Source organism: Ruditapes philippinarum, unplaced genomic scaffold (assembly GCF_026571515.1).
Source record: "Ruditapes philippinarum isolate M1 unplaced genomic scaffold, ASM2657151v2 ctg3770_1_1_1_1, whole genome shotgun sequence".
NCBI lineage: Eukaryota > Metazoa > Mollusca > Bivalvia > Venerida > Veneridae > Ruditapes > Ruditapes philippinarum.
Window position 1 is genome coordinate 2,581 of NW_026858656.1, and position 16,635 is coordinate 19,215.

The 16,635-nt window shown below is 32.7% G+C and overlaps 1 protein-coding gene across 1 annotated transcript; it reads left to right on the forward strand.

Annotated features, from left to right (window-relative positions):
* Window positions 1–473: 473 nt before the first annotated feature.
* Window positions 474–6,174, forward strand: LOC132753857 (baculoviral IAP repeat-containing protein 3-like; the record flags this gene model as incomplete). Its single annotated transcript, XM_060744395.1, is given in 8 exon segments — window positions 474–779; window positions 1,836–1,987; window positions 2,342–2,393; window positions 2,628–2,771; window positions 3,840–4,009; window positions 4,290–4,467; window positions 4,737–4,832; window positions 5,160–6,174. Coding segments are annotated over 8 exon segments (1,289 nt in total), but the record flags the coding sequence as incomplete, so codon positions are not given.
* Window positions 6,175–16,635: the final 10,461 nt, after the last annotated feature.

The window sequence follows — 16,635 nt, forward strand, 5'->3', positions numbered from 1 at the left end:
GCATGATAAATCAAAGTATGCTGACGTGATTTCAAATGCTCATACAAAAACGGTCGCTTTAAAAGGACTAACTGATATGTCAAATAGTATTCATACATTTGTTATAGTCGGGTTAGGAAGAGACAAAGTACATGTTTTACCTAAAAACGCTATGACATATTCTCTGTTTGATAAGTTAGGCATAGAAAAGAAAAGTATCCGTTCAAAATTTTCAGTTGCATTTGAAGACTTAATACCGATTTATTACAAGACAAAGTCTCGACAAAGAAAAAATAGTTCTGGCTATTTAAATAAAGTCCTGAGAAAAACCGGGCATTGGCCGCCTGAAACAGTTTACAATCATAGAATAATTTCTATCAGAAAGAAACGACATTCAAATACATATTATACACATAGATATAGACGTAAAGTTCTTTGCCCACACCTTACCAGTTACCATAACAGACGAGTGAGAAAATTCGACCACTTTCCTGTTGAAGATGAACTACTTAAATTCCCTATACAGGTGGAATCTGATGATTTGGGAAATGAGCTGGTAGAACAGGTTCCCTCTGCATTTACACCGTCGTTGCATTTTAGCGATAACCTGTCTTTAGTTTCTTCTGCTGTAAATATTGCCAATAATGCGTTGTTGTCGTCTACTGCATCGAGACGGCCAACAGTTCCACCTAGATACAGAGAATATGCAAACTGTCAGGAGAGGATTGCTTCATTTCAAAGATGGCCGCATCAATTGCCTACCTCAACGCAGCTAAGTGAAGCGGGGTTCTTTTCAACAAGTGAGACTTTTATTTTTATTTCGTAAACCAGAAACTATATGTTTAATATGTTTAATGCTTGTTATTTGTTTAGGATATGAGTTCCAACGTTTATATATTGAATACTTATTGTATGAATGTGGTGGATAGAAAATGAAGCAGAATTGAAAAAATGTAGCAAATATTTCACTTGCGATAGTGTTCCATAAATGCATTTGGTTCACATACATATTTCTGTATTATTAATGTTTAGTCATGATTTTAACTAGTGAAGTGCTGTTTGATATTGATTCAAAAATGAGCCCTGAAAACGCTAATCGTTTATCTTTTAACAGTTAAATACAATCTCTAATTATGTTATCAGTTGTTAAACTAAACATTCAAGTGTACACTTACATGCTTAAAGGTTATGAACGTGACGTCAACTAATTCATATTAATCTTCGGATGTAAATATATGATTAGATAAGCATATGACAAGGCCAGTCATGCAATTTGATGTAATAATAGAATATGACACTTTGACAAAATAGAGAAAAACAGAATCTCTAAAGAACGCCCAAAACCGAAAAATTGAAAATTGGACAGGCTCTGTTTAAATGATCCTGTTCATAGACGGTACTTGAAAATGCTAGCTACTGTCCATGCCCCCTAGCACTAACTTAAGCAGTACATTGTATTCAACATTAAACATGTAATGGCAAAATTTTGAAATTAGAAACATCCGCAGATGTGTTTATTTGCGGTTAATATCATGGAACCTCTATGTCACGCATTTGTGCCATACGCTGAAAAGCAACCTTTTGTGCCCTTAACAAGAAAACAATGGGCGGAACAAAAAAGGACTTTTTAAAAGGAATCACAGGTTATGAAGCCTAAAAGTCACCGATGAGACGTCAAAAGAAACATTTAAATAGCGGATAATTTACAGCATTTTAGTCAGAATACTGGAATCACCAAATCAGAAAAAAGTATAATAGAAGAAACTAAAATACCACAAACACGTCCATAATAAGCCACGTATGCTTATTCATATGACAACTAAAATTATCAAATAATCCTCATTTAATTTCTTTAGACGACGGTGACCTTGTCCGCTGTTTTCAGTGCGGCATTGGACTTAAAGATTTTTCACAAAATGATGATCCATTACTTGAACATGTCAGACATTCGGGGAAGTGTCCTTTTTTACCTCAACTCCTTGGCGAAGAAAGGCTAGCATCAATTAAGGTATCATTTTTAATTAAAAACCTACAACTTAAAATTTGCAATAATATTGTCAGCCTTTTGTAAAAATATATATATATGTTTTTACATTTACGATGCATGATAGTTTTTATAATAGACCAGAATCAAAATTCTAAGTACGTATTGTTTTGTATATGTTTAAACATGAATAACTAAACTTATGTTTTATATATAATGAGAGGAAAATCGCTACATTGTTTTTTACCAATACATCTATAAAAGTATCTTTTATATGCCTGAAATTGTTCACATTTTCTTTGGGTTTATTTCGTTTGATTTCCTTTGCTTGTTTATTGGGGTTCCTGTTTTTGTTTTAATTTTTTAAACTTGTTTTAGAGACACCTTCGACAAACAGACCCCGAATTTAATCGTCGGATGCAATTAAATGGTAAGTTCAGGAGAGTTACGAATTATTTTTAATTAAATTGCAAAACATTTCATCCACTATACCAAGATCAAGGAACAAACATAGAATTGATTGTTCTTGTTCATGTTAGAAAGATTTTATTTTTACATTTTATAGTTAAAACAAGGAAGTGAAGTTTTAATATACGCACTTACAATATACTGTATTGTTGTTTACTTAAATCTACATTGTTATAAGATTCCGATAATTTGACAGGTGAGTTGCCTCCTGGTGAATTAGTAGGCTATCGACACCCTGAATATCGAACAATGGAAGCTCGTCTTTTAACGTTTACAAACTGGCCTCGACACATGATACAAACGCCTCAGCGTTTGGCTGAGGCCGGCTTGTATTATATTGGTATGTTTTTGTTGTTTGTTTGTTGTTTTTTGTTGTTTTTTGTGTTTTTGTTGTTTTTTTTCATTTTATTGTTGTTTTTTTCTTTTATTTATTTATTTGACTGATTGATTGATTGATTGTTTGATTGATTGATTGATTGATTGATTGATTGTTGGGTTTTACGTCTCAACAACACAGTATATGTCAAAGGGCGACTTTCCAACTTTACTGGTGGAGGAAGACCTAAAGTGCACTTCTGTGCATTAACTAATTCAGCCATGAGCGGTCACTTGAGTAGACCCACCGACGTTCACTTAGCTAGTTAGATAGCATCGTCACATGAAAGAATCCAAAGTTCCTGTCGGGATTCGAACCCACAGCGGAGAGAGGAAATGTTTTCAAGTAAGCGACCTTAATCATTCCGCCACGGACGACCACATATAATGGTATGTATGAACTATATGAACTTGGGGTTGCTTGTAATATATTGCAATGTACATTAAAACTAGATTAACTGAGGCTGGTTTGTATTAACTTTGCCGATATATCCGTATTTGTTAAGCGACTTGATTTACTATATATATTTCATATTCAGATATAAATCTTTAGTCCTAAAATTTTAATCTAAATGTGAAACACGTGCAGGTTAAATTGAGATTAATGTTCATGGGACGTAGAACCACAGTATCATGTCGTACAGCTTACCGAGGAGGAGCAAAAACGTAGTGCGGCATACAACAGGAGAAGAGGGCAGTAAATGAGAAAACGTCATTTATCAAAGTATGTGTGGGGTGATTTCGGCCTGCAATATATATTCATGTATATGAGCGATACAACGTGAATATAAAATGTGGAATAAATAATTTGTTTGACTGCAAACAAAAATTAATAATATGCGATAATATCTCAATTTATATTGATCATTTTGCTTTATGTAGTATTGAAGCTACATGCATTTACAACATTTTTCACTCCAGTGAAGATTATGAAGATATTGTTGGAAGAAATACAATAAAATCCCAATTAATACTAATGTATATGAACCAACTGTGATTTTATACATTTCCAATGTGTCTCTATGCATCTTAGGCATTGATGACCATGTGCGTTGTTTTGCTTGTGACGGAGGACTACGACGTTGGGACCCTGAAGATGATCCTTGGACAGAGCATTGCCGCTGGTTCCCCGCTTGTCCGTTTGCTGTGGAACAAAAGGGCGAACAATTTATAGCTCTCATTCAAGCGTCTGTTGAAAACGAGGTTCATAAAAATTATAGAAGATATCGTATAAAGATTCACTTTACATTTAATTTTATATCTTTAATAAAAATAGTAAACTCATAAACACTTCTCTTCGTGTCAGTAGATCTTGTCTTGAGTTTCTTTAACAGGTATGCGTGTTAATATATGAAATAAAAAAGTAATAATAAAGCCCATAAAGTATGTCAATAAAGGTTTATTATAAAAGTTATTAATATTTTATAATCGGAGATGTAATTGTCTGTACATCAATACTTACATCTTGGTTTGTTCCTACCAGAGGTTTGAAGCGAGTGGTGGGGGAGGTGAGAATGACGCAATGGTCAATGCTATGGAGAGACTCCGGATACGGGAGTCTGAAACTGAAAATGTCATAAAAAAGCATGGACCTATCTGTCGCGATATGGGTTTTGAAGAGATGGATTTAAAGGAAGCCGTACTTGAACTTAATGAAAGAGGTTCGTCAAATATCCTCATAATTTTATTCGTCCAATCTTAATATAAAGAATATCTGAAAATGATTTTGAAAGTTTTTTCTGTTATAATCTTATAAAAGCATCATTTACAAAGTATATTATTTACTTTTTTGAACATTAATGATAAGATGTTCCGATTAATTTCAATATATGGTTTACTACCTAAATGTTGAATACTTCAGTATAAGTCACAGCAAAATGGCGACTTTTATTTTGGATTAGTTTTCGTACATACGAAGTTATCATTTCAGGTAACACAGATCCTTCAATTGAAGACATTGTTGACGTTATTGGAGTAATAATAGACAGGAAAGATGCCAGTTCGAACATTGTACCTAATGTTGAAGGTATTAAATTCTTGCATTCATTACAAAAGAAAAAAGACTTATGTAAAATGAATATTTAAATAAGGGAAACGTGAACAGAATCTGTTTGTCATTATAATGCAAATTCTGTTCGTGCGTATAATTGTTTAATCCTATTATTGTATTTTAATTTATAGTCGGTCTATATTCAATGACTACCTTATATTTGTCAATTCTAAACACATCATCAATATACCTGTATGTGAACGTTTTTTTGAAAAGGTAAAAATGTTTAGGTTTCAATACAAAGGATAGTTTAACCAACAAAGGATAATGATATATATAGCTTTACATATATTTTCTTTTCAGAGTCACCTTTTGAGGAAAATAAACGTCTGAAAAATCATGTATTTTGTATGAAATGTAAGAAAAATAACATTAATGCATTGTTCTTGCCGTGCACCCACCATAGGCTTTGCATGTCATGTGCCGAGTCATTGCAAACATGCCCTGTTTGTCGGCGGCATATCAAAGAAAAGATCAGAACTTACATGCTATAAAGCTAGTGGGGTGTGATTACGTATAGACTATATATTGACAAATACGAATGCTTGCACGGTATGCATACTATGCGCGTGATAGTTGGTGTGCCTTCTTACTAGAACTTAAACATGTTCAAGTTTATTTCAACATTATCCTTGTTCCAAGTTCATTTTTACGAATTATTTGTTTGTCTATTTGATGTTATTAATGTTTTTGTTGTGGTTGTTTTTGTTGTTGTTGTTTTTGTTGTTTGTCTTTTTTTTCAAATTTGTATTGTTATTTTTACTCAGCAATATAATCTTATTACGGGTATTGAATTACACACGTTGTTTTTTATTTATATTTTTATTTAATTCTTTGAATAATACTTAATGTAGAATCTTACATACATCATCTTGTGAAAATGTAAATATTCATTTGTTTGTTTGATGGTTGATTTACTGGTGAAGGAAACTCCGACGACCCTCATAGCATTATTTTAGGCACGAACGAGCACCTTAGCAGCACAACCGACGTTCCGTAAGGTCCCTCATGTAAATAATGTATAGTCCTTTACAGAATTTCAACCTACAGCGGCGGTGATGGGCAAGTGGTTTGAAGTCAACGACCTTACCCACTCAGCCCAGAACTCCGCTTATGTTCAATTATTAATAATGTATAATTATTTAATATTATACGTGTATTATATTTTTAAATAACGCTATTATTTTTTATATAAACATGTATTTAAGTAGCATTTTGATTCGTTGTTATTTGTCTTTTCTCTGTGAGAAATAAGAAAATGAAAATTTATATGACTTGTTTTAAGTCTAATCCTGTTAATCAATAAGTATATATAATTTCGGGAATAAAAATTATAAAACAATGATAGTTCTGTGGCTTTTATATTCTGCAATTGAACTAAAATTGTTTCTTTTTTCTCTCTATTTGGCGTCAAGATAAAGGTAAGATAACATTCAACATAATAATATGCTTTTGGATATGGAAACATACAAGTAAATCAATAGTCTTCGTACAACTCTGCACATCAGCAAGTAAAATTGCTTCAATTTGGAACAATTGTCAATACGGGATACATGATAACTTTATTAATAATGCACTATTGATATTAAAACCGACTGAACCGTTCTACATTTTTGCCCGTTGCGACGTTGATTGTAGGGGTTTTGGCATTTCCTCACGTCAATCATTCAGTCCGCATTTGTCATAACTTTCCCTTTAGAAATAACTATTGAATCAAAAACGTCAGGTATAAACAAAGTCAGTGTTTATTCAGCTAAAACTTAACAATAATTGAACTTTCAGCTAGTTGCTACCGCTCCTTTTTCTAAATTGTGAACTTTTTTTCATACACACTATTTCCTAAAAGGTCAAATTTAAGATATTTTGACAGCTGTTAATAAATTCATTATCATAGGAATCATTATTGCCTTAAATACCAGTCGGATATTCTGCATTTAGAAATAAGACAGTTGTTTATTGTTTGATTAACCCTTTCACTGCCATAGGGACGGCTTATGCCGTCCCTGTTATTTTCGGCGTATTTGCCATATGGACGGCTTTTGCCGTTTCTATAATAATAATCATAATAATAATAATAAAAATTAATGATAATAATAATAATAATAATAATAATAATAAATATAAAGAAAATTATACCATCGACAATGATTATTATTATACTTGCATATTTGGAAACATATATACTGATATATGCCTATACTGGACTATTGCTCATCAGTATGGGGCTTTAAGAAATATCAAGCAACAGACAATGTCCAAAACAGAGCCATGCGGTACTTCCTTGGTGTCCATCGCTTCACGCCTATTCTTGCGATGGTTGGTGACACTGGGTGGATACCTAGTGTTCACAGACGATGGGGAAATATTCTGCGACTGTGGAATAGATTAATATTGATGGACGATTCGAGAATTACAAAGAAAGTGTTCAATACTGACTACGCTAAATGCAACAATAATTGGTCTTCCGACATAAAACATGTTATGACTACACTTGGATTAAACTCAAATTACGACAATAGAACAGTTATTAACTTATCACATGCTAACGGTTTAATAGTGACCAAATATTCCAATATTTGGTCAGAAGATGTCCAAACAGTGCTAAAACTAAGAACTTACCGAATATTTAAAGACAGCTTTAAATGCGAAGACTATGTATTGTTGAACTTAAACAAGAACGAAAGATCGATACTGTGTCAATTTAGAACTGGTACTCTACCGTTAAGAATTGAAACAGGACGTTACATTGGAGAACAGCCTGATCAGAGATTATGTAGACTTTGTACCTCGAATCGTGTAGAAGACGAGAAATACTTCCTTTTTCAGTGTGAACAGTATAAACACTTGCGTGAAAATACGTTCAGAACTCTTTTTGATTTCGTTAACGATCCTCCCATGGACATGAATCAGAGATTATCTCATATTGTTTCAAACTACCCTAGAAAACTTGCAAAATTTCTTATATCCGCTTACCTTAAAAGAAGAAGTGTCTTGCTCTCATAGTAATCAATTAACCTTGATAACTTATTTTGACTTAAACCATTATATACATATAGTCTTGTATATGTAATTAAAATGAACCCATTTTGCAATGAATGTGTGTATAATATAATTATGTAATATTGTAATTCAAAGTTTTCTTTGTTTCACTATATGTCTGTGTCCGTACTATTATTGAAACCATACCTCTTATATATACATATACACGATATATTTAACGCAAGTTCAGTAACGTAATATTGTTGTTATTCGAATATTAAATAGTGTGATCACTCTTTCACCAGTTCAGTAACACATTCTAAGTGATATAAACTTTCAAAAGTAAATTGTTTTCCAAATCCCAATCTTCTCAGTAACGAGTGTTGTATATGAAATTTAAATGTATATAATGCTATGTACTTGAATAATGTATATATATGTATTATGATAATTACAATATTTGTAATATGTCGCCTAAATTATATATGTATAATAATAAGCACAATAATTGTAATATGTCGCTCAAAGTACCTTTACATAGTAACTAATTAGTTGTTGATATTTGATAACGTAAGAAAATATATTACCAGTATTTTGTACATGTACTTCAGATCATCCTATGTATAAAAGAAGTAACTTTGTTGAATTATGTAAATAATGACATCATTGATTTCCCGGTGACATATAGGCCCAAAGGGCCGGGTGCCTTTTCTTTCATCTGTATATTATGTATCTATGTCATTTATGCACATGTCACGATAATAAACTATATCTTATCTTATCTTATCTTATATAATTATTATAATACTAATAACAAATAATAATAATAATTATTTTAATTAATAATATAGTAATTTCTTTGAAAACCCTCTGGCAAATAGGTGATCAATAAAACAATAACCCTCTGGCAGCGAAAGGGTTAAGTGTGATTTTATCACAAGAACATCGTTGCATTTAGCTACCTAACTTGCCTTTTCTCTTTTTGCGTTTGGAAATATTAATTGAATACAAACATAGCAAAAATGTAGTTTTTTTGACATATATTTTCCACTCCCACTATAAATGGATGGGCAAAATGTCACTTCATGTGGACAAAGTATGGATTTGTGTTGATATATACATCTGTAAAATATGCATATACCATGGTACCTTGAAGCTGTTATCAAACCAGTTGATGTTATACATGTGTCATCATGTGTCACCATGCTAATATATATGTATATGGAAAATCTAATTTCAGAAGACTTTGTAAATGTATGCATCAGGATAGCAATGTAGCCGGCCGGCGTGTGATATGGTATACATAAGATAAGAATTCCATGGGAAAAATTGGCCTGTGTGTTTGACGTCATAAAGCCAAAAACAAAATGATCTTGAGGTTCTGGTAACGTGCTGAAAAATAATAGGGTAGGTAGGTCGGAAAAAAACATTTTTTTAATTAGTATTTTATTAAAATATAACTGTAGGATACTCCATTTTTGCAATAAAATGTTCAAGATTAGGTGCGGAAATACAGGGTCGGTCAAGTTACTGGAACCACAAGATCATATTGTTTTGGTCTAATTTCACGTAAATGAGTCTCGCGAGAATTGTCTTTTTTAACATGAACGAATATCAGTATATAATTAATGTTATAATAAAATACGTGATGAAATAATTCAAAATGAAAAAGAAATGCTTTTATTTAGACACGTGACTAAAGTTCTAGCTAAAGAAAAACAACATCCAATGAAAATGCGTTATTTACACCACGTGGTTTACACACGTATCGGGGTTTGCCTAAAATACGAAAGTGACTTTTTGACGAAAATGAGCGAAAGTGACTTTAACAATATGATGATTTATACCCCATTTATTTGCATTATATTTATATTCAAGTTCAGCGATTTTCCTTTCGCTCACACTGAAAAATACGAAAGTGACTTATAAAATATTTAATATATTATTTTAATTGAAATTTATAATAATTTTGCAGTTATAGACGTATTTTTCATAAATGATGGATACTTTTCTTTCCAAAATAATGATTATGATTATATATCAAATTATTTGCATAATTTCTATACTGTATACAAGTTCAGAGATCTTCCTTTCGCTCACAGAGAACAATAGAAAGTGGTTTATCCGGACGACTGTGAGCGACAGGAAATGAAAGTAAAAATATTAAATGTAGCGTTTAAATTGAATTTGCAGTTTGTAAACGTATATAATGAAAACTAAATTTGTTTGGTTAATTTTTTTAAATCATTAAGATGATTTAATCTTCATTTATTTGCATAATGTTTATACATTAGCTGAGACATCTATCTTCCTTTTGCTCATTGTGCACCTGACGAAAGTGACTTATTGAATATCAAATATAGCAGATTGAAGAAAGTACAGTATAAATATGTTACATTGATATATTTTGTAAAAATATTAATGTATCATAAAGATCATTATGTCCCGATTTTCAGAGAAAACATATACTAGTATTTCAAAATATATTATCACAATTCAACAACATTGACATTGTATAGCCATGTAGATTATCTTGCTTGATTATTTACGTGCAAACACGTGTTGTCATAACATTTTCGCACCCACTATAATTGACAGTAATCACGCGTTAATCCCACGTGTATGATGTTTAATGGCGATGAAAGAAAACTTCAAAGTCAGTGTACAGTATATTAAATTTTAGAAATCCAACTTTTGTCCTATGATCATTAAAGTTGGTAGGAAAGTTGATCATCATTCATAGATGAACTCTATTGATTTTAAGATCAGTAGGTCAAAGGTCACTAACAGAATGTATGAAGGGGGATATTTCGTGTTCTACGAACTTTTGTTCATAATATACATACAGTGCAATGTTTGTGACCTCGTGTACATAAAATGTTCATGTATGATCGCCACAACGCGTAACTATGCAAGAGCAAAGGAAGTTAGAATTCCTTTTTCCCTGCATTAGATATAACCCTTTCTTACTCTTTATATTGTAAGTTGTGTAACTTCAATAACTGACTTTAACAAAAATTCTACTGCCGTCGTATAAATATTTAACTTGTGTTTTATTTATTTAACACACTATCGAGTGTGTTGTATATTAATAAGATTATGTCGAACATATTCATAAAATAAAGTAGAGTAACGCAACCCACAATTAGGTATTCATGAAACAAAGGATTATCTACACATTATATTTGCATATTATATATTCTTTATTATACGTAGTCTCATCTATACATATTTAAAACATAGACAAATATACAACGAGAACAATGTATAACCATATAAGACACATCATGTCTAAATTCTTTTATTTTCGCCGACTTTAGATAACAAATTGGCGAGTCTGTTTATACCAACATGCTTTATGTGCGTGAGGCATTTAACTTCGTAATGAAATAACTTAAATATTTCGAATGGAAATTGAAAGACTAGAGTTGAGAACAAAAATGTTAAAGACAATATTTAGTGTCTACAACATTGACATAAATCGCATTATAAAATATTTTAAGGAAGCTAAATGATCGTGCGATACTACATTTTAGCTGTGAATACGATAACTTTTCGTTACACTAAACATTTATGCTGTTGTGTTTGTATTAAAGTTATACAGATCATTTTAAAGCATATATTTTCCTTGATTATATCTCACGCTAAGTTATGGTGAAACAAAAGAAAAATAACAAAGAGAGAACTAAACTTGTTACAAAAGGGAATAAAACCCATCTTTTTTACAAGAGAGACACCAGGCTATGTTTTGTTTTTCTAAAAGCAAATAACTTTTGAACTATTTAAAACAGTGTACACGTTAGACTTCTAGCTATTTCTCTTACATTCAATATATGTACTTGATGTTATTTTCATAACTATAGATATGTTCGTTTCATTTTACGCCTTTTCCCAACAGTATTTCAGTCATTTACTATTAGGCGGGTAGTTTCCTAACCATCGTTTCTGGAGAGTTACACCAGTACTAGACTACCTTCCTCTGCGCTAAACTACTAAAATACCAAAGCATCTCTCGGGGATCGAACCCACGCCAGAGAGGTAACTGGATTAGAAGTCATCAACTCTAACCCCTCGACCAAGGAGGCGGTTAAATATCCCCTAAATCCTTAGTTATAGCACATAGCTATATTTGATATATAAGTCTCTGGCGATCCTTCTGCCAAAAACCGGCACTCAGCGTACACTCATAATAAGCCGAGGTATGCCCCTGATGTTTTTTCATATGACTGGTTGATTCCAGGAAGCGGACTCCAAGAACTTGTTTCACAATCGAGCTTAAATGAGTATGTTTAAACCAGTTATAAAAGTTTTGATTTTATATGTAAAATCTATCTCGAAATGCATTCTATTTAATTGAGAAACTCAAAACACACGCTAAAACAGATGCCATGTAAAAATACGGTTTTTTGTTTCGGAAAAAATGATTTACAGAAATTTTAGAAATGATCGCAAAACAAAACCATCTACTTTGATTTCCTCCCAATTGTGCGATGACAATAACAGAACCGGAAATTGCACATTTAAATTTGCTGTGAAATTATCAAGGAATTTCATGTTTTCCTCTGCTGTACAATAAATTCGTTAATAAAATCTTGCGGCTCGGGTTATATTTACAAACAATCGTTTATATAGGGTCATATAGCCTGTTACGGCCTCTAAGTATGCCTATAGACAAAGTTGATAAAGTCCTGTCCCATATGAGCCAACTTCGCAAAAAGTTGGACAAGCCAAGGCCATTAAAACAATATTTTTTCTTAACAATCCAAGATGAGATACATTCTATAAAATATGGACGATACTTAAATACAGTGATATGAGCTAACCTCAATCTATGAGAAAATGATATAGAAAGGAGTCAAACACCCCCACCCCACCCCCCCCCCCACAAACACACACCCCTTTGACTAAAACTGCCATCAATGTAAAGGTAAAACAGATTAAAACGATCTGTTCTGTAACATTTGCTGAATCTTACTATGTACTATAATGTAATCTTTAAATCTTTATTATTAAAGGCCAATTATGTCCTGGAAATGCTTTTATTTTCTTTCTCATAAACTTTTTTTGGTGTGAAAGTTACTAATTGGCTCAATTACCCAAAACTTCCTTCGCTTCTTGTGCCTTTTGCGATTTAATACTGTAACAGTTATAATGATTGTCAAAATACTTCTTTGTTTACATTCTGCTACTTTGTGACCTTGCACTGTTTTTCATTTGAAGCAGTCTATTCCTTTTAAAGTTTTATGGATTTCAATCATAGTCAAAAGCAATAATTAAAGATCCTGGGGTCAGTATCTCGAAGCTATCGTTAGCATAACGACTGTCGTAAGCCTCTCGTTAAGGTTTTCACTGGTATCTCGAAACTCCAGTCATTAACGAATAATCGTTAAAATGCCCAATTATTAACGGATGCGTAGACGGTGTCGTATAGCTCTCGTTACTGTCACTTTGGCACAAAAGGAAGAATTGTTCGAATTTAAAATACACAAAAAATGAGAATTATATCAACTTATTGATAAAAGATGAACCTACATAAATATGATATTTTATTTCTTTTTCTCACATATCAAACATATGTAAGAGCTCTTTTAGTTTACTTAAAGATGTATATTTAAATGCAGATGAAAAAAATCATATCATAACTGAAGCATCGAAAGGAATAAACTCTGTAATGTGTAATTTTGCACAAGACAATATAAATAAATATTTGCATGTACATAATGTTAAAAATGTTACAAAATTTGGTACTTTTTACAGCATTATATTTCGAAAAGTTATCTGTGATGTAATGATTTAATGACACGAAGAAATTTCGTTACGCTGCAAAAATCAGTACAACAGATAAGCATTAAATATATGGAAACTTTGTTTGTTTAACATAACAGATTTAAATATTTTGCTCTTGCCAACACCAGCTGTTATATATTAACTTGCTATATTTTAATTTGTAATACATAATCCTTTCTTAATCCTTTGTTAAAGACAAAATGAAAATTCATCCATAAATTAACAGAAGATTATATAAACTTAGTGATTAACCTTCCTTCCTTCCTTCCTGCCTAAACCTGTTATCCATTAGTGGAGCAAAGAGCACCCACAACAACTCTCCATCTGAGTCGGTTCATTGCCGCTCTTGTTGCTTCTGCCCAGGTGATGTTGCAACTTTTCAGCTCAGCTTCAATTTTTCGTCTCCAGGTGGTTGTTTGTTTACCTCTTCTTCTTTTAACTTGAGGATTTCAACCCAGAGCTTGCGTTGTGATGTTGTGTTGGGGTCGCCTCAGAAAGTGTCCTATCCAATGCCATTTACGTTTCTTGATAGTGCTAGTGATTATCCAATGCAAATGATATTTTTAATATAAGACAGGTTGCATGACCTTATATAAACGGTTGTTTGTAAATATAACTCGAGTCGTCAGGCGAGGTTTATATTGCAAACAACGTACCGTTTATATACGGCCACATAAACTGTCAGGAATATTTATATCGAATTTATAAAGCTTCGAATTTCCTTTTTAAAGAGTAAAAGTAAGATTTCCAGCTCGTGAAAATATATGGAAATTTATCATGTTTCGTGAAAATATTCTATATTTCACTAAAACGAAAAACATCATCTTAGTATTTCTCTAAAACTAAACCCATCGCTGTCGTCGTTGTATCATCATCATAGTAAGAATCATTGTCACTGGTATATCACGATCGTTTTTTTTCAACTTACATAAGAAAAAAAGAATTCTAGATTATTTATGGTGAGATCATTTGCATATACTGGTAAATAATCCATTTATTAAGCGTTTACATTGTATACTAAGCAAAGTGGACTATCTTGAATCTTAATTTATTGTCCCTATATGTGTTTAAATAAACATGCTGCTACTGTTCAAAATAGATACTACGACGACTGAATGTTCGCTATTTACATTCATTTAGATATTTGCAATTTCAATATTTCATCCATGAAAGCAACAGTTTCAAGTTTGAATTTTGAGAGTATACTTACACCCTGAAACAACACGTTGCTGTAGCCTGCAAAAATGAGGGAGGGTATTTAGAAGAAGTTCGGCCAGAATATTTGCTTTGACTTAGTAAAGTGTTTAAAATATCTGATTTCCACTTGCAACCTTTACTGCACAATCGTCAGTCTCTGCTGTTCTATATACAGTCGTTTTCCCTCAGTTACTAGTCTTGCAGTTTCATTTTAACTTTTTACTTTTCAATAGTAATCACGTCAGTTTCATAGGAACTTTCTGCATTTGCAATTCTTCTTGGTTTACGTTTTGTAACGACCATTTCTTCCTGCTTTAACATACTGTTCGCGGTAAATGAATACATTACTCTATCGTTAATAACTAACGAGTGAGGAACGAACGATTGCTTAAATATCGCTTTCGAGATACCCGCGCTAGTCTCTCGTTCACCAACCTTCCGTCAATCGTTAGTAAACGCAAATATAACGATAGCTTCGAGATACTAACCCCTGGACTCATTACAAAGATAGTTCAGCTGGCTTCCTGGTCACGTGTTCACTAACAAAAGATCTGGATCAAGGATCAAATGATCCTGATTTTCTTTTCATTGTTTTATAAAACTTAAATTGATCGAATCGTCCTAGAATCAAAGACACATTAGACTTAATATGAGCCGTGTCATGACAAAACCAACATAGTGGGTTTGCGACCAGCATGGATCCAGACCAGCCTGCGCATCCGCGCAGTCTGAGCAGGATCCATGCTGTTCGCTATCAGTTGCTCTACTTGTTATGAACAGCATGGATCCTGATCAGATTGCGCGGAGGCGCAGGCTGGTCTGGATTCATGCTGGTCGCAAACCCATTATGTTGGTTTTGTCATGACGCGGCTCAATTATTTACTTCCTGAGACAGGATAAACATCAGTTTTTTTATAACATTTACATAATAGTATTAGAACATATTTGATGCTTGTTTCCTAATAAATTGTGAAATAATTTGTCACAAAAGTTACAAAGTGTAAGCAAAGTAGTATTTTGAGCTCCATACAAAATAATGAATCACTATAATTGTACTTAATTGCGTGTGTGTTCTTATGTTTGTAATATTCATGGTCGAACTTCTCCAATTATTGATGTTTTAGGTACTTTTTTGCTTGTCATTGTTCGCTATTTATAACATGCTTGTAATGCCATCATGGGCATATTGCCTAATGGAATAAAAGAATAAACTACTACTTATTGCCAATAAAACATCAGATTGAAGAAAAAGTTGGCTCAGGTAATTGGCCAATGAGTATTATTTTTGAAACTATAAAACTACACTGAAAATAAAAAAAAACTATCAAAATTACAGGAAAAGCATTTCTGGAGCATAATGGGCCTTTAAATTGTATATAATACTTTGATTTGATTTTATTGGGTTTTACGTCACACCAACACAGTATAGGTCATATGGCGACGTTCCAGCTTAACTGGTGGAGGAATACCTCAGACGCCCTTCCGTGCATTATTTCAGGCACGAACGGGTACCCGAGAAGAACCACCGACGTTCCGTAAGCTAGCTGGATACCTTCCTCACATGAAAGAATTCAAAGTCCCTATCGGGATTCGAACCCACAGCGGTGAGGGGCAAGTAACTTGAAGTCAACGCCCTTAACCACTCGGCCACGGACGTCCCTAAATGGTATATAAAATGTTAAAAAAATGACGATTTGCACACATAACAAGCCTATTTCAGGATGATATCGACAAATAACAAAACAAATATAATCAGATCAAAATATTAAGGATCAGGATCAATATTTGGATCAACTGCAAAAATGCCTTTACCTTG